The sequence below is a fragment of the Acanthochromis polyacanthus genome, chromosome 4, assembly GCF_021347895.1.
Source record: "Acanthochromis polyacanthus isolate Apoly-LR-REF ecotype Palm Island chromosome 4, KAUST_Apoly_ChrSc, whole genome shotgun sequence".
NCBI lineage: Eukaryota > Metazoa > Chordata > Actinopteri > Pomacentridae > Acanthochromis > Acanthochromis polyacanthus.
Window position 1 is genome coordinate 42,949,026 of NC_067116.1, and position 19,901 is coordinate 42,968,926.

At 40.1% G+C, this 19,901-nt stretch overlaps 1 protein-coding gene and 2 long non-coding RNA genes across 3 annotated transcripts in view; 1 reads left to right on the top strand and 2 right to left on the bottom strand.

Moving 5' to 3' along the window:
* The window catches only part of agbl4 (AGBL carboxypeptidase 4), a 410,530-nt gene that overhangs the window by 41,610 nt on the left and 349,019 nt on the right, over positions 1 to 19,901 (bottom strand). The window contains exons 7-9 of the mRNA XM_051947376.1: positions 8,034 to 8,123; positions 6,460 to 6,574; positions 2,144 to 2,255 (exon numbers count right to left, since the gene is read on the bottom strand). Coding sequence (XP_051803336.1) covers positions 2,144 to 2,255; positions 6,460 to 6,574; positions 8,034 to 8,123 — 317 coding nt within the window. The remainder of the gene's footprint in view (positions 1 to 2,143; positions 2,256 to 6,459; positions 6,575 to 8,033; positions 8,124 to 19,901) is intronic.
* LOC127533690 (uncharacterized) lies at positions 12,726 to 14,273 on the top strand. The gene is made up of 2 exons (XR_007941448.1): positions 12,726 to 13,158; positions 13,477 to 14,273. It is a non-coding gene; the product is annotated as an uncharacterized LOC127533690 (long non-coding RNA).
* LOC127533689 (uncharacterized) lies at positions 14,229 to 17,705 on the bottom strand. Its single transcript, XR_007941447.1, has 5 exons — positions 17,579 to 17,705; positions 16,650 to 16,747; positions 16,242 to 16,386; positions 15,928 to 16,048; positions 14,229 to 14,907 (listed from the first exon to the last, which is right to left on the bottom strand). It is a non-coding gene; the product is annotated as an uncharacterized LOC127533689 (long non-coding RNA).

Here is a 19,901-nt window from a genome sequence, read left to right on the forward strand (position 1 = left end):
TACATCCGACCGAGAAAAATACAACGTTCAGACGTTCAAGAACACCCATGTGTGGATGCGTTACCACAGTGCCGTACACTGAAAGAAAATATCCCAACAAATGATGGCAATCTGGCAGCAAAAGGTGCTACAAAAAACATTAACAAAAAAAAACTGTAAAATTCTGTAATGTTCACAAAAAATGCAAAATGACTAAAATAACAGTAAGTATGTATAAAATAGTGAACTTTTACGCTGATAAAGACAGTAAAAATACTGTCATTTTATGGAAAACATTATAAATTATACTATTTTCTGGAATTTTACTGGATATTTTTCCGATCTATTATCTGATTTTATCAAAGCTGGGAAATTTTGGAAAATAATAGTTTTAAAAAACACATTTTTTCTTGCAAATAAAAGCAAATATCAGTCAAATTAGTATTTATTGGCTAATTTAAATACTGTTTGAAAATACTGTAATTTTAAGGTCAAACTTTGCAAAAAAACAATTAATTTTTTTCGCATTTTTTGTTTTTTTAAGTAGACATCATTTTGACAATAAATATTTAAAATCATTCTTGTTTTCTGTGATTTTACAAGTTAGTATCTTTAATATAATAAAACGGGAAATCTGTAAAATAACGGTAAAAAAACTGAATAGTTTATATCAGTAAAATAAGTATTTTTTTGCTAATTTACAGTGTGAAAATCATGAATTTTACAGTCGAATCTTGTAAAAGAACAATTTATCATTTTTATATATATATATATATATATATATATATATATATATGTATATATTTTAAGGAGACATAATTTCAAAGTTAAGATTTAAATTAATACTCATTTTCTATGATTTTACAAGGTAGAATCTTTAACATAACAACACTGGGAAAATCTGTAAAATAACAGTTTCAAAAATATTATATTTTCTCTTGCAAATAACAAATATCAGTAAAATAAGTATACTTTGCTAATTTACAGTGTGGAAATAGTGTAATTTTACAGTCAAACCTTGTAAAAGAACAACTTAGCGTTTATAATTGTTAAAAATCTGTTTAAATAACAATTTAAACAATTATTTACATTTACATTCAACCCATATTATACACCATTGTTCTAAATTATTTACAAAAATGATAAAACAACAATTTTTTGCTTATTAAATGTCAGTAAAAGTACATGTAAAAAAATTTTAACAGTCTAATTTTATGCCACACATTGTCAAAGAACAAAATATAATTTATAACAATGGTTAATATAAATTAAAGAAAATAAAAACATACAAAAATGTGTTGTTTCATAGCCAGTGTAAAGTTTGTCCGGCCACTACACAGCTGCTTTCTCCCTAATTGTGTTGACACCTGGTGCATTATTTTTGCAGTTAAAATCTAAATTATTACTCTGCTTCTGGGGTTTTACTCGCTACTATCCATAATTAAACAACAGGAGGACAATCTGATAAATAACAGTACATTTTTAATTGCTGTTTTTACAGTGTAGCTGTGTTTTTATGTGCCGGCTGACTGTGTGTTGCTGTGTGTGAATGACAGGCGTGAGTGGATCAACGCTGCCATGACAGAGTCTATCGATCAGCGTGTCAGCGTCGGGGGAAAAGGTTAATCTGCCCGATGCCAGCCCCGCGCCTCACCCCATCTCTGGCCTGCCCTGCATCCCACCCCGGCCTGCTCCGTCTCTTATCAGGATTAGAGGAGTGTACAAAAGGGCAGAGTATTCCCAGGACACCCGCTGACCTTCAGTAATCCCACCAACCTGCCGCTCTGCTTATAATTAACATCAGGAACAAAGAGGAGAAATCCCCGGCCTGCCTCTGTGGCGCTCCTCAAAGTCTAAAACTAGAGAAGGGAAGAAAAGTTACAGTAGAGTTAAAGACTGAAAGCACAGAGCCTTGCTTCGGTAGTGTGTTTTGAATGGCCAGGAGAGCCGAGCTGACATTCTGGAGGTGCTGACTGGACTCTCGGTGCTCCCCAGTGCACGCAACCTAAACACGGGCTGGAGAAACATGCTGAACCAAGCAGGGAGAAAGAAAACTGTTCTCAGGACCAGCAGACACCAGCGTGGTGGAGGAATGTTGAGCGTGTGTGTGTGTGTGTGTGTGTGTGTGTGTGTGTGTATGTGTGTGTGTGTGTGTGATGCTCACCGGGTCTTGGTTCATCTGCACTATGAGTTGTTTAACAGCGTGCAGCGTCGGGTGAGCCCATGGAGAGGGATCCTGCCAGTGGCGATTCAGGTCGAAGCCCATCAGAGAACACCTGTACACACACATACACACACAAAACACACACGCGCACACACACACACACACACACACACACACACACACACAAACACACACACATACATAAACACACAACACATGCACACGCAAGTTTGTAGTGCAGTTTACCGTATTAAAATAAATGATTTAACCCTCATGTCGTCCTGCGGGTCAAAATGACCCGTTGTAAAGCTTGAAAATGTGGAAAAATACATATTTTCACAGTGAAACTTCTGATGTCCACATTTTCAACATTTTTGGGAAATCTAACATTTTTGGTGGAAAAAAGAAATGTAAAAAATGTTTCTTAAGAACATTCACAAAAAGGTCAACCAAAATCCAGCGAAATAGGAAATGTTATAAGTTTTACTGATAAATATTTAATCACTTTAGATATTTTTAGGATTTTTTTTGGAAGATTTTTACTAATTTTTAAAAAATATTTACAAGAATTTTCTTGCCCAATTTGGGGGATTTTTAAAATCCTTTTTTTAAGGGAAACTTTTAAGGAATTATTGGAATTTTCTTCCTGAAGGTTTTGCTAATTTTTTAGAAATTTGGGGAATTTTTTTTGCTGGATTTTTTTCAGACAAGGAAACAATCAATTTTGGTGCCCATAAGTGAGGACGACAGGAGGATTAAACTCCTCTGTGAAGTTTCTGGCCACTAGTATAGAGCATATCTGAAGGCATCCATTTAATTCATCCATCCATTATTACACACCGCTTAATCCTCATTAGGGTCACTGAGGGGCTGGAGCCTATCTCAGCTGACTTAGGGTGAAGGCAGGGGACACCTGGGCAGGTCTCCAGTCTATCACAGGGATACATATACAGACAAACAATCACTCTCACATTCACACCTGTGGACAATTTAGAGTAACCAATTAACCTCAGCATATTTGTGGACTGTGGGAGGAAGCCGGGGAACCTGGGATTTTCCAGCTGCAAGAAGACAATGCTAACCACCACTGTGCAGCTCATGTTGGAAGGCATGCCTGTTCCAATATCCATACTTCCACACTATATAGTACTCAAGAAAAACACTTCATATGTCCCAGTAGATAGTATATCAAATACCAGGATGTCCTACTACATCCAGTCAGATTGTGCAGTTTGCAAACCAGCATGCTTTCCTGGCCATTCTGACCCACAATCCTCTGCACAATATCACACTTAAATACAAACATAAGACAGAAAACAGCTTATTTCGGGCTACAAACTGCACCCATCACAGTTTAAGGAGCAATATTAGGACAAAATAGTATTTACCAGTTGTGTGCATACTGCAAGAAACTGCTAGCCTAGCCGCGCTAGACAACCCACGGCAACGAATTTAATTCTCTGCCAGGGTGGGTCTAGTTACCCTCCATAAGGCTCGAGGCTGGATGCTCCTAAAACTGGCCGGACCAATCACCATGAAGTGTAGAGTCAGAAGGCGGGCGTAATGAAGTGACGACAGAGGCGTGACGATTCTGACAGAGACAACCGGCGCACAATAAACAGTTATCTTTCGACTCGGCTTTGGCCACAACCCTTAAAGATTTGAAGCTAAAATTCAACTTGAAAGATAAACAAAGGACGGCACTGAAGTGTTTCTTTGAGAAGAAAGACGTATTTGGACTTATGCCGACGGGATATGGCAAATCCTTAATGTACCAGTTGGCTCCGCTGGTTGGGAAGCTAATGGGACTTAGCCACAATCCGCCGGTGCTCTCGGAACTACGTCAGCCTATTCGTTGCGTTGATTGGTTGTATACCTACCCAATTGCTGCAGAGGGATTTGATAGCGTTCCTAGACCCTTGTGTCTTCAGAAACATGGGTGTAGCATGGCTAGGCTAAGAAACTGCAGTACAAACTTTAACTAAGAAGTGCTGATGGTACGTGTCCATTAGTTTCGTCTGGGTTGTTGAAGTTCTTACAACTGAAGAAACAGCTTAGATGTGACGTGAAGTGTTTTCAAGAACTGAGAGGAGAAGTCCAGCTGCTTTTTACCGAAGCCTCCAGGATTATCATGACACGGTTGACTGAGAATGCCTCGCCTGGATCAGACTTCTTCTTTCTAACTTTTCTTTTGTTTGCCATACAGTGATTTCTGGTGCACTAAACAAGAGCTACAGTTTAAGGAGCATTACTGGGACAGTAGTATCTACCAGTTGTTCTATGTTTTACTAAGATAGAGGCTAAAATTGCCATAAGAATGACCGAATGCTGGCTTTCATGCTTAATTATTTGAGTTTTTGGATGCAGGTTAATGGAACTACATTTGTTGTTTTGTTACACAATTAAGCTGAATCTCAAATATGAAACCTACATTGAAGCAACTTACACCCAACAGAGCAGTGATACTGATTAGCTTAATAATTAGTCTGCAGTTTTTTTTGCAGCGTTCCCTCTGGACTTTGGCTGTAGCGACTTCTCGCCTGTATTTTACTGTAAACTCCTCACATTGTTTTGGAATTAGAGTTCTTTTTTGTAGCTTCTTGCAGGCGACCTGTCCGTGTTTGAGACTCTTATGTGAACAGCTGGATTCAGAAACACTGGATCGACCCAACACGTTGACATGTTTGTAATTATTATGTTTAATAAAGCCAGATAATGAGTACAGGTCCCTGGTAGTTTATTCTGTCAATGTAAGTGATTTCAAATTGATTAATTATTGTCATTTTACTTCATCAGTGAAGGCGTAGAGGCGAACATGGGCACAGTTTTGCTGTTACAAATGCAGCACCTTGCATTGCGCATTCGTAGAATTGCAGAGAATAGCGTATCTTTTGAGGACAAATTACCAAAGGCGCAATTTATATCCAGCATAAATTAAACATTAAGAATTCAGACAGTCAAATAAAATGCCTGAAGGTAAATAGAGTAAATAAAGGGTGATTCAAGACACAAACATAGTGTGGTTGCAAACTTTAAAAAAAAAAAAATCAGCTTTGTGGGTGTTTTATAAGCAATAAAATCCATTTGGGAAGCATCGAGGACACACACAACGAATTTCTGATGACAAAAATGGACGTAACTTTGTTTAAGTACTACTAACTCCACAGGTTACCTTGTCAAGACATGCTATATACGATAGATACACCTAATAAAGTTTTGTTTTTTGCTTTTTTTTTTGGAGGCTGAATTAGAAAAAGCTTGTAAATGTTGGCGAGGACACATGTGCAAATGGTGCAGCTGGACTGTGGATGCTGTTGTGATGCTGCAGGACCTCCAGCCATCATTCCTGAGGGTTGTTCTACCTTATAGGTGCTACCTGCAGCCTCCAATTTCCATAATGGGATGTTCACATGTAAAGATGCTCCCCTGATCTGCCCTGTTTGTTGTCATGTGCATCTTTGACATTTACTGAAGCCGCCGGTAATGACACAGGAGTTACTGACACTGCAGAGCTGCTGAGCGGAGCAGCCAGCCATGAACACAATACTCATCCCAGGTTAACTGCCATTGATCGCTCTGCATGTTTCCATTCCAGTGTGCTCTCCACTGTATCCTGCTGAGAAGGCCGCACGGCATCACTGTGTTTCTACGTGCGCGCATGTAAGACAGACTGGGAGAGAGAGCGCTCGTGGACGTCCATAACTGTGTGACTGGTGAGGTGAAGACCATCAATATTCACCTTTTGTCGATATTCTGCTTATCGCCACTCGATGTGAAAGCCAGCTAATGAAAATAGTCTTTAAGCAGCCACCATTCACACTCAATAATATCACTCAGATTGCTGCTGAGAGTCCCTGCAAATGCGTTTTTTTTTAAAGCAGTTGCGTGACAGCACCACTAGATGGCATTCCCCAACACGGTGGGAGCTGCTGCTGCTGCTGCTGCTGATGCTTATCTCAGTGAGCATTAGTATTCAGGGGGATGAGCCTATTAAGTAAAAGGCAATTATGAAGAAGGGAAAGAGAAGAGAGGAAAATAGAGGAGAGGAGGATGCCCACAGAGCTCCAGCAACAGCGTTAAAGACGGAGAGGATGGACGGAGACACTGGCAGCGAGAACAGCCCTGCAGCCAAATACTATCTTCCAACAAATGCACTGCTGTGAGCTATATGAATTAATTAAGCTCCCTAAAGGTGGAGTTAAGAGGATATAATCCCATGTAGCACAATGCAAAACCATGTAATGTGCGAGTTCTATTTAATGTAGTGATGCATTCAAATTAAGAATTAAAACACGTGTGGGCGGGTGAGTTTGTACCTGTAGTTGCCCAAGTAGACGCCATCGGGGTTCAGCATGGGGACGATTTTGAAGATCACATGATCTCTGAGGATCTGAGCGACGGGATGCTGGCTCACCAGGAAGTCAATCACACCTGCAAACACACACACACACACACACACACACACACACACACACACACACACACACACACACACACACACACACACACACACACACACACACACACACACACACACACACACACACACGGAGTGAAATAGACTTGAAAAGAAAACCAAAGGCGGACTGGCAGTTAATTGAGTTTTGAGAAACAAAAGGAGAAGGAAGGACGGCGAGGGGGCATCGTCAGAATCGAGGGAGGAATAGGAGACGTCAAGCTTAAATCGATACAAATGGAATGGAGCTGACGGCGGTGGAAAAACAGAAAGCACACGGCGGGCTAAAAGCCAACTCATCTGATTCATGATGATGTGCACACAAGGTCCAAAAGAAAGAAAGGAAGGAAGGAAGGAAGACAGACAGACACAGACAGACAGACAGACAGACACAGACAGACACAGACAGACAGACAGACAGACAGACAGACAGACAGACAGATAGATAGATAGATAGATAACCTCGGTCTAAGCGGCAGAATTGGTGCATTAAATCCTGCTAAAATTGTCTTTCAGGTTGCTGGACTGCACAAGGAGACAATTTCCCAAAAGGTTCCCGGTTTTTCAAGATGCTTTATTACTTCTGAGTTACCGGAGCTCAGGAGCGAAGCCACTGCAACCCAATTGTATTTCCAGATTGTATTTCCTCAGATATTATGTAGAAACTCAGGTTCTTGTGTCTATTCTTGTAGCTCTGCAGCAGGTTCAGGTGCAGGGTCACTGTCCTGGGATTCACAGGGAAGTTATGATGTGCTGTTATATCATCATGAGCACATTTAGTCAGTTATGAGTCAAATAAAAAGTTTTCTTAGTTTTCACTCTGTCCTTATGTAATGCACAGGTTATTTATTAGACATCAAAAGGTTTGGGAAACTTTTTTTTTTGAAGTCTAAGACAATGACACATATTTGGTACTGTAAACTTATGTAAACTAAAAAAAAAGTATTTTTAATTTTGCAGCATACAAATTGTGTTGTGAAAATACATATTAGTTATGTGGCACAAACTTCTTAATCTTGAGAAAAAAGAACATCACTTCTATTAATCTATGAAAACACTGCCATTCAGCCTATAACAGTAATAATACGTGACAAATAAAATATAATTTTAGTGTTTAAAATGAGAACCTGGATGGACAGGTGGTACAGAATGACTTCATTATTTTTAACACTTCTAATTAACTAATTAACTCTAACACATACATGAACATTATCCATCGATATCAGAAGTCCTTAAAAATCCAGTATCAGTCACGCTCCATTTGAATTTCCTTAAACAACAGCCACAGTAAGGGTTAAAGGAAAGAGGAAATGTACTCCATAATATCCTGACATGTCTATCTATGCTCTACACATGATGTATGATATAGTATTAGTGTGCATGACCAAGCAACATCCGATGAAACAGGGCACCGACCCGACTTTAAAACTTTACCTTGACAAACAAAAGAAGCAGGAGACTCTCCAGGATGAACACGAGCTGTGAGGAAGACCAGCTTCTTCTCCCTCTCTGGACTCTGGCGGTCTGTAGAGAGAGGAGGGGGAGAGAGGTGTAAGGAAAGGTGAGGATGTGGAAGAGGGAAATGGTGGTGTTGTTTATGCACACAGATCTATAGAGAGCAAATCTAAAGAGTGTTGTAGTGAAATATTGTGATTTTAAGGTGGTTTCCATGTCGGATATACATGCAGCCTGTTATAGTCGGTGTGGGCGGCCGGGTCAGAATACAAGCTGACCTGTCTGTCCATTCTCAGCCAGACAGACATGAATCAAACATCAAACCGACACACGGCACAGAATATTCAGGAGACCAGGTGAATTATACATCTACAGGGTCAGGACCAGCTGCAACAGGTGTGACCTGATAAAGGTCTTCTTTGAGTTACGTCTTCTGGTCTGCCTCCACACTTCTCTCCTCGTCTGCTTTGGACACGGTGTTGGACTTTCTCTGAGCATTTCCAGTCTTTATACTGGTGTGTTTTCGCATACATGAGGGTTAATAAAACTTTCAGTGTTGAAATGGAAGATTTTGTAAAACAGAGGTTTCAGATTCTCCCCTGAAAACAATTCAGAACTTTAGACTTTTTTTCTGTATGCCAGTGGTTCGGATAACTACAACTTCTACGTAAGTCTTACATCAAAATTATCTCAAGTGATCGAATTTTTTATCGGACGCCTGCTGTGAAATGTTAGTGTAAATTCCAGAGATGATGTATTTGAAAGCAGGATCAAAAAGACAGAAAACGTTCCACTCTTAAAAGCCAAATGAACCTTTAACTGTAGGAGGATACATTAATCTCTGATATCTCTGTTGATATTCTGAGGATCCTCCTCGCTCATATTCAGCCTGAACTGAAGGAATAACAGAAACACAAGCAGCATCCGTTCCCAGCCCAGTTTCAAACCACAGAGGTCAAAGTTGAGCTGTTTTCTTGGCCGGTGTTTCTCTTCTAATCTGCTGTTGCTAATGGATGAAAGTGATTGTGAGCCTCATTGCGATACACAAACTTAATATCTTATTGATTCCTCCACCCTCTTCTGCTGAGCAGAGAAAATGCTAATTAGCAACAGGCTATGTACCTTTCCTTCCCCTTAATTCCAATTTAACCTCAGAGTGATGTTTGTGTGTGTGTGTGTGTGTGTGTGTGTGTGTGTGTGTGTGTGTGTGTGTGTGTGTGTGTGTGTGTGTGTGTGTGTGTGTGTGAACGTATACGTGTGTCTGTCTGAATAGTTAGGGGTCGTAAACAAAAAAAAAAGCATTGTTCCATTTAAGTACTCTGCCTCTGTCTGAATAGTTAGGGGTCGTAAACAAAAAAAAAGCATTGTTCCATTTAAGTACTCTGCCTCTGATTTTATTTCGCTTTTTCCTCCCTCTGCCCTTCACAGAGACAAATGGCTTTGCCATTCAGGAGTCTCCGTGGAGCGGGGCAGGCCGTTTGTTGTAAATGTGAGTGCTTGCGGTTTGGCCGGCCGCTGGGTGCTCGGTGGCTGTGAAATTCCATCACTTAGAAATTCTACTTTGGCCTCGACCCCGGGCCACCGCACGTTCTCCTGATACAAGAACACCAGGACACACTCAGACGCAGCACACGGTGTACAGTGAAAGCTGCAGTCAGAGGCAGACGCACACCCAGACATTCGCTCTACAGTAAAACCAAGAAGCCAGAAAGTTGTGAGCCAAACCAGAGGCAGCTGCCAAGGACCCGACTGTCTGGGAATTCAACCATCATGGCCATGCTACATTTAGTCTCAGTGCTAGTGTGCCCTTGCTGCTTCATCAAAACAATCTCTTCCAGCAGACTCCTGGAGCTTACAATGGATGCACTGTTTATCCCACATCGCTCTGTGTGTGTCTGTGTGGGAGTATGTGTGCACACACAACTATCTTAGTGAGGACCACTTTGAGTGTTCGACCATCAGTGTGAGGACATTTAGGAAGACTGAGGATCATCTGGGTGGTGGTCATCCCTTCAAAGGGCTGTCTGAGGGTTAAGGTTAGAATTAGGTTAAGGTTAAGCATTAGCTGTTAGCATAAGGGGCTAAGGAAGCATATCATCAATAAATGTCTTCACAGAGATAGCTATACGAACATGCATGAGTGTGTGTTCTGTGTTCTGTGTGTGTGTGAATGTGTCTCCTCAGGGCTTCCACAAATGCTCCCCAAGTAGTTGTTGTGTTTATGTGTCTGTATCTCTGCCTTCCTCTGTATCTGGCTGTGCGCAGCCAAGCATTGTAGCACAAAATTAAGTCCCACTATTCCATAGGCACTCCAACACCCACAGCGAACCTGCAGGAAACAAGCACTGCAGCTTAGCTGTATGTAAAGGAAAATCAAATTTTGGCTCAGGTGTGGGTGACGCGTAACATGGAGGTGAAGGTCAAGTTCTGGTCTCAGGAGTGCAGCGGTGCAGCGGCGTCTCCTGACCTCTAGGTGTCAGTAGAGATCAACAGCCTGGGGGGCCGCTGGGAGAGAGAGTGACAGAAAAAGAGCACAGAGACAGAAGTAAAGGATAAAGAGAAGGCAAAGGATCAGACTGAAAGGTAGCTTTCTAAATGATCCAACCCTCTTTCTTGGAAAAAAAAGGAGAGTTGGATCATTTTGGTCTGTGTTTGCTGACAGCTTTCAGAAATTGATGTAAGAGAGAAAAGCAACAACAGCAGTGCTTCAACACTAAAATCCTTCTATGAAGAGTACAGAGTTCAATGTCACACCTACATCAATGTCATTTCATCTGTAAGAGGAGTCAAATTTCAGTTTGCATAACAAGTAGTGCAACACAAACATGTTGAGTGTACAATGATACAAAACTGAATAAATCCAAAGCTGGAATCCGTCAAATGTTTGGCATTTGGAGTGATAAATTCCTGTAATCGTTAACTAATGATCCACACATGAAAAAAAACAACAACAATCTGTCAGCCGAATAACTGATTAATTAACTAAACATATTAATCCTCCTGTCTGCTGTTTAAAAAATATGATTTCAAGGTCATGGCCACAAATGTGAGCACAATATAAACCCCATTTTTATCTCGCTGCACTGAAGAAGCTGCCTACATGTGCTGGAAAAAGACGACTCGAGTGTCTTCTGCTCTGCAATTTTGAAAGAAAGAATCACGCAGTCTGGTCAAGAGCTTCTGCAGCTTAAGAAGTGTTGCTCTTAAACCAAAAATAAATACGGGAGTATGGTGATATGGCAGAATCCAGGCAGCACTGGCAGAATGCTGCAGAAATTTCAGTTATTTTAGTGTTTTTTGTTATAAAATATCACAAGTAATCAAATTTCCGACACTAACACATTCTGTTTAACTTTGTGAAGTGGGCATCTTTGAAATCCAATTTCATTCCTGTGACTATACAGTCGAGTTGTAAGTCTATTTAATACCAATATCATACCACTCTTTTTATGCTATTCTTTCTGCTGATACTCTATCATGATGTACACTACAAACATAACCATACATCTTGCATACATACATGCACTCATGCTCATACTGTGTGCATCTTCGCACATTCACTCCTTAATGTTATTCTACTTAGACATTTTACATTGCTTTGCACTTTTCCTGCTTCTTTTGCACTTCTGGTTAGATGCCAAACTGCATTTTGTCGTCTTAGAACTTGTCCAATGACAAATATTCTGTTATATTTTATAGTACTCACTGTTATAATCTATGTGCCCTATTTATTTATCATGTGCAATTGTATGTTTAATTTTTATGTTGTTTTTTTTTTTGGTCTACCTTTGTGTGAAGTTTAATTTCCTTTTGGCATTACCAGAGCGCTCTATCTACAGTTTACATATGTGAGGCGTCCCAGCAGTTTTCTGGTTGAAATTCTTCATTGCAGCCACGCTGGTGTGGGAACAGCAGCTCCTCCTGAGAGGCCATGTCTCTCAATTATGAACCTCTTTAACTTCACATCACCGCGGTCCTCCACGGGCCCATCGCAGCAGCTCAGAACACGGCCCCCCCAAAAAATATAAGATTTGAGAAAAGACGGCTTAAAAAGCGAAATGAAACGAGACAGAAGAGAGAGAGAGAGCGTACAGGACGGAGGTGTGTTGCTATAGTAAGATGGTGCAGGCTGAGGGGAGGGGGGAGGCGGGTGACAATGAGTGAGTGAAAGTGGCAGAGGCAAAATTTATGCCCACACTTCCAAATCAAAGTGCTCCCTCAGCACATTTCTCACCTGCCAAAGTCACGCGCTGCACTGTATGGCACATTACTGCTCATTCTCTCGCAGCTCGCCAAGAGGAAATAAAAAATTAAAGGATGTCAAACCGCGATCGGCTCTGATAAATATGTAAATTACCGGAGAGAGGAAAAGTGTCGGTGGAAAAACAACATAAATCTGATGGATTCTGAAGGTCAGGCCTGATTGCGCCGGTCAGCTCTTTCTGTGACAGCAGTCTCGGGAACTTTGGGTTAAATCTTATAAGTTGACATGATGTAATTAACCGAGATCTTCTTCATCATTCTTCCTCGGCAGGGACAAGGGGAGCCCTGTCAAGACCTTCTTGAAGACATGGCATATATTTAAATACATTTACCGACTTTAAAAATAAATGTAATTCGAGAAGACAGGGTTAGAGTTTCAAATCCAAACTAAACTGCATGACCACAGTTATGTATGGAATTAGATTTGTGCCAAAAATAATTAAACAAAAATAAATAAATTGCAAACAAAAAATAAAAATTTGAGAGATATAATCTTACTCAAGCAAAAAAATAATACTTGCAATCAAAATATTTGTGTGAGTGTGTAAATATTTAGCCTTTTACTTTTCCAATCATCACTTCTTTTGTTTACAGTTCTGTCTTTTTTTCCCTCACTGATCAGAATTTTGTTTTCAATGCCAGCTTTCTCATTTGCGCTGCCTGACATTTTGCTTGCGATTTTTGGCACAAACCTCTCGGGTGGGCGGGCCTTGTGAGGAATGCGTACTCATTGGCTGAATAGTTTTTGAGTGACACCCCGTGCCCCGGATGTTGTTCTGTACAGCGGGTGAATTCGGATGTATGGGATGTACTGTGGTAAGCTACTTTAACGTAAAGAAGTGTAAGTATCTGTCATATGTGTTGTCTGTGTTGAAGTAGCCGTTTTGATGTTGTAGCATCATGCTAATAACATGTTGGAAGCACAGCCAGCTACAGTATATCAACAACAATTTAGCAGCTACACGTTGGCTAACAGAACTTGCTAATGTTATCAAGCGGTGGGGATGGGGTGGAGGGGCATATGTTAAACAGCTCGGTACTCTTAGAAAAAGGAAACAGCTTACTCATTTCTCTGGCTCCCTGTGTTTTAACCCTGGCTTCAAGCCTAGGTATGTTTGAACAGTTTGCACTAGTGTAATTTAACTTCACTGTCTTTCAGCGTATGGAGCTTCTTCTCCAGGATTGCAGCACTGATGGTGACCAAGATGATAGGGTGGTGGTGTCAGACATCCCTTGCCCCCTGTCTGACCATAACTTTGGTATCCTTCAGGGACTAATAGATCCCATCACATCAACTCTGTGTGATCAGGATCTCTATATTCAGACACTTGAGCTTGTGAGGAAACTGAGCGAAGTCTAAAATTCAACAACTGAAATGTTGAACTATCTGCCATTCAGAAGAAGCTTGCTGAAATGCTTCTATGTGGAATGAAATGTACACACATCTAATATTTACCCGTGTGAAGAAATGTTGTGTTTACATTTATATGTAATTAATAATAAAATGTTTCGTCCTGAATTTTTCTGGGTCACCCAGCAAAGACTTAGTCTACACAAAAAAAAAAAAAGAGATTCTGCTTACAGTTCTGGTCAACTATAAAGCCCAGCTCTTTCATTAATTCTCTATTAAGTTCATTGCAAAGTACATTTTAGACCTTTAAAATATTATATTTTGTAGGAACTTACTGGTTTGCATGATTCCAAATTGTTTCAAGTACTGTCAACTTTCAATATTTTATTTGGAAGTAAATTGTTGTTCGTTCAGTACCTTATTTTGTATGCAAAGTGATGAAACTGCAATAGCAAGTCCATATATTGTGTTTTGTGTTGAAATTGACTAAATACTCTATCCAGCTACACATGAACCTGTAGGGTACTGCTGAAAATAGACTTGGAATTAAAGACAATTCATGAATTGCACATTTTTTTATTTTGCTATTAAATATATTAAACACATTTGTGTATTTTTACTTTTTTATCAGCTGATCTTAACTGGTCCATTTTCAGGAACCACCACAAACTCTGCCAAGAATATCACAACCAATCAAAGTATTAACTAATTCTCAGACAGTAAAAAACTTTTCAGAGAATAAACAAGGATGTGGAACCAACAAATGCTAAATCCACGATCCACTGAAAATAGCTCTGTAAACAACTTTTGGGTTCTCACCACCTGTTGAGAACCACTGTTTTATGTAACAAACATTTGTGCACTGTAGAGGCACATAACAACTAATATGCAGATAAACATGAAAATGACACAACAGAATCTTAAGTGTTCTGGCACCATTTGAACCAAACTACACCCTGTAAAATCCTGCACCACATCTCATTGCTGTTAACATGTTTTTCTTGAACTCATCATAATTCACACAGTGTGCAGTTGGAAATGTGATCGTTTCTGTGCATGCGCTGACAAGTGGATAGCAGATCTTGTGGTCTGGCATCCGTTCCAAACACCCATGGTCAAAACAGACAGTTATCTTAAAATTTTGTCTGTCTGCAGTTAGAAGATGCCGGTGCGACTGTCCAGTCAACCACTGCATCACTCCAGGGACATCAAGCGGATCTTCATCCTCAACTGTTCCATCTGGGGAAATTTAAAAAAAAAGGCAATTAAAATAGATTATTAGAATTGGACAAAACCAGACAGACATGATAATACTTTACAGTAGGTCAGATCTGTCCATTTGGTCTTAGTTGATCTTGATTTTGTATGTCAAATGATTAATTATTATGCATGGGTCTGAGTCAAAGTACTGATAAACTGATCAAAGTCGTTTAGCGCAAAATATAAATTAATTCAAAGGGAAAACACATTTAATAGAATTACTAACCCAATGTTGAAATAAACTCTCAGTTTATAGTATGAAAGGAAAAAGTGTCAATAAATTTATTTAGTACCTCTTTTTGCAAATCACAGAACAGTCATTTATTAGGTTATGGAGGTCATGTTTCTGCCTGCATTTGTTTGTTAGCAACATAACTCAAAAACTTAAGGATGGATTTTGATGAAATTGTCAGGAAATGTCTGAACTGGTAAAAGGAACAAATGGAGATTTTGGGAATGATCCGGATTGCCGTCTGGGACATACAGCTATCACAGCCTGAGCTGCGTTGGCAGAGGGCTGCGCTCTCCAGGTGCTTTTCTAGGTGAACAATTGGCCTGTCTAATGTCTGACCCACGGCACCATCTGATGGAAAAAGCTCGGTGTTGTAACTGGACCCTTGGTTTCTCAGCAGACTCTCCTAAAATTGTCAGAAACATCCCAGTCCTCCACAACTCACAGTTACAGCAGCATTACTGTGAGCCCATTAACATTATAGAAACATGGAGGCAGCTCTGCTCACTCACAGTCCCTTCAGGCTGGACACATCACCCACTGGAGGCACCATGGTGCACACAATAATCACACTTCATGCAGATTGGCATTTATCATTCCACAATATGCATATAAAATAAATATAGGACAATGTAACTGAGCTGCTTGACAGAGGTCTGCACTGTCTAAGTGCTTTTCAATTAATATCTGTGTTACCTTCTGTGAGGTTTACCCCTAGTAGATCTCAGAAGACCGAATACTTTAAAAGTATATCTCGGTTCACTTACCCTCAAGCTCTTGCAGGAAATCCTGGAAGTTGTTTAGGATTTGTGCTTCCCTTGTGTGCTTTTGTGTACCATTTTCGCTCATCTCTGGGGCCAAGTGCGACACAATGTAGTGTGAGTCCACCTGAAAAACATATGACAGAAAAATATTTGTCTAAGATAACATGGCAATGATCAAGAATTTTGTATATACCACCTTCTTTTAATTACTCAAAAACCAAAAAAGAAATATCAGCTGTATTAAGAGTTTATGACATCATATGTAGCATCACAGAGGATCTAACATGTTTCTGCTTCAGGAGATCATAGGAGCTTACTTTATCAGCATCAGCAGCCACAAAGAGGCCATGGCAAAGCTTTCTGTTCCTTTCCATGACATCTATGAGGCTGTAAAGTTGTAGTCCCTCTCGAAGTTGCCTGAGCATGGTTGTTCGCCTTGCAGCAGAGTGCAGCAGGATTGCCCTTTCACAACAGAAAAACAGCTGTCATGTGCATGTTTCCCACATTTATTTGTCAAGTAATCAAAAACAAATTAGGTCATTATATTTGATTACATGATTATTTTAAATAACTGAATGCATGGCAATAGATTTTAATATTTCTTTGGAGGTAATTATTGAATGGACAAACCGATAAGGTAATCCTCACACCAAGGCTGCTCATAGGGTTTCATTAATACTTGCTCATAAAGTGAAGTTAAACAGTTTAACACAATAAATACAAACCGTGCTATTTTGTCTTTGTTGTCATCATTTATAGGTCCTGTGTAGCCACAGTTGAGAATTTGTTCAGTGCATGATGATAAGTCTGATGTTTCTTCAACCTAGGGGAAATTAAGAAAATTCAAGATTCTCCACACTAAAATAACATTAATATCTAAACTAAAACAGTCAATAAATAACAAGAGCCACAGGTCCTTTTCCTATTCTATTTATTTATACAATTGTAACACTGTTATTTCTGTCTTGTTACCATGAAATGACAGGACTTTGGCGTCTTGGTGGTGCTAAAGGTATGGTCACAAGTTCAAATTCAAAAGGATTCTCCTATTCTCTAAATTAAATTTGCACAGTTGCTGTGAGTTACTTAAGGTAAAAAACTACAGTAGTAACTATTCTTACCAAATATCCGAAAACAGATAGCTATTTAACATAATCCAACGTCCCGTTTATCCGCAAATAGGTTCCACGCTATCCCAGCAGAGAGATCCATGGCCTTTGCTGTTCAGAATGACACAGAATCTCAATGACAGATTGGATCCACCGGAGTGAAGCTCTGAGGCCATCTCCACGACAGGACTCTCCTAACTTGTTTGTAGCGGAGCGTACCCCAGCGGATCTAATCTGGCGTCTTGCGGCTAAGTTGCCCAGGCCAAGAATCCCTCTAACTGCTGGAAAAGTGTTTATTTTTTGACAAACGGAACGTCAATGAGTAAGCTGTTTCCTTTTTCTAAGAGTACCGAGCTGTTTAACATATGCCCCTCCACCCCACCCCCACCGCTTGATAACATTAGCAAGTTCTGTTAGCCAACGTGTAGCTGCTAAATTGTTGTTGATATACTGTAGCTGGCTGTGCTTCCAACATGTTATTAGCATGATGCTACAACATCAAAACGGCTACTTCAACACAGACAACACATATGACAGATACTTACACTTCTTTACGTTAAAGTAGCTTACCACAGTACATCCCATACATCCGAATTCACCCGCTGTACAGAACAACATCCGGGGCACGGGGTGTCACTCAAAAACTATTCAGCCAATGAGTACGCATTCCTCACAAGGCCCGCCCACCCGAGAGGTTTGTGCCAAAAATCGCAAGCAAAATGTCAGGCAGCGCAAATGAGAAAGCTGGCATTGAAAACAAAAGTCTGATCAGTGAGGGAAAAAAAGACAGAACTGTAAACAAAAGAAGTGATGATTGGAAAAGTAAAAGGCTAAATATTTACACAGTCACACAAATATTTTGATTGCAAGTATTATTTTTTTGCTTGAGTAAGATTATATCTCTCAAATTTTTATTTTTTGTTTGCAATTTATTTATTTTTGTTTAATTATTTTTGGCACAAATCTAATTCCATAGTTATGCTACCGGATGCTAAAGAGCATCTTGAGTAGGAACGTCTGGATCAAGTGTTTATTTTTCCAGGTCACTATCAGTTTTATTGAGCACTGATACTTTATTTACATCCATCGTCATACAGATAAAGGGAGAGAACAATTTGTGGCAGAATGCTTGCAATGCAGATCTTAAATACTTGTCTTAATCAAATACATGCAGCATTGTTAACCAACAATTAATGAATTAGGAACAGAAACTGGGCAGAGTGGACATCCTGTGCTGATATTGCTGTTTCAGTCAATTGAGATGTAATACGAGACACAAATACGGCTCTGTTAAGCAAAACTCAAACATGACAGTTAACACTAAAAGCATACCAACTATGCCAGGAAAACAAATAGCGCTTTAAACAAATATTCTCAGCCATCAACACCTTTATCATTTATTATTACAGAGTTGTAATTAAAGTAGTTGCAGCAGGACTTTTGATGTGCTTTGATCTGCGTTCCGTCAATGGTGCCCAAACATATTTGAGAATTCTAAATTCTCCAGAACTCCTGTGCTAATGTCTACTCAATACACCTCAGAAATAATCACTGACACAAGTAGCTGCTATGTTCTGTAAAAATGGTCCCATCTGCTTTTATGTTTGTTATAAAGCTTAAGTTGAACAGGACCCTGTGTAAATCATTATCCAGTTATCTGCCTGCACACATGGATAAAAAAACATGACTTTGGCCTTTTCAGATGTCACTGGACTATAAGAACACTGTCCTATTCAATCATGGCTTGTCGTAAACAACATAAACGCTAGTCAGAGGTCATTTAGTGTCACAGAGTCTTTGCCATGGTGGCCTGTTGCTAGCTAACCTCCTACAATGCTCTCTGTTTGCCAACACTGAACTGACAGAAGTCTTAGGGACGCCTCCTCAGGTCGCTACAGAATTAAACAGTAAGAGGCTCCACCTGCTGAAACAAGCAGGTACTACAGCTAATCTACAATACATTTCCTGACACACACTGAGAATGAAGATTTTTGCCAGTACCCTCTCCACATTATATTTCAGACTGTGCCGTTAGAGAGCTTTAAAATGAGGTTTACGACCACCTACGCACATTAAAGCTTACAGCTTGAATGCAGAAATGCAATACTTAATGCATTCAGTTGTCAAGCATATACACTGGATTGATTTTAATAACTTTAATGTACTTGAAGTGTTTGTTATCTATGAAAATGGTATCAGATTGGAACTCAGATTGGATTAGGGGCCAAACAACCTCATATAGACATCCCTAATCTGGAGTTTTATATTAAACCAGATGAAATATGGCAGATCTAAACTCTTTGGCACACTGTGGGGAGGGAAAATGTGCTCCAGTATATACTGCAGTCCTGCTCCATACGCAGTAATACAATATAAAAAAAACAAAACAATGTCAGACTAGCCACAGGTTTATACCACATTATACCAGAAGTCTCAAACCAAGGCCTCCCTTTATCCCCCCCTCCTTCCCCCCACCCCTCAAAACTCTCTGCTCTGTGGATTTTACACTGCAATAAATTAACCTCACTTTGTTGAGAAGGCAACAAGACACGCTTGACGCTCTGCTCAGTGCGTCATATCGAGGATGGGCGCGAGCTGTAAATTGTCACTGGCGTTAAATTTATATAGAGCCTTGGGAGGAGATGCAGCGCTGTGTACGGCCCAGCTGAGTGAGCCCCAACAAGCATCAAAGCACCTCTTCACACCCCCCTCGCTCCAGACACCGCCCCCGCCGCCACCTCAAGGACAAACAGAGAGCCGGAGCAAGAAGGAGGAGGAAGAAAGAGAGGGATGGCGATATGTGCTGAAGTGCGGAGGGCTCTAAAGTGATAAGAGTTTTATGATGCTGTTTTCTTCTGCAGGAACTGA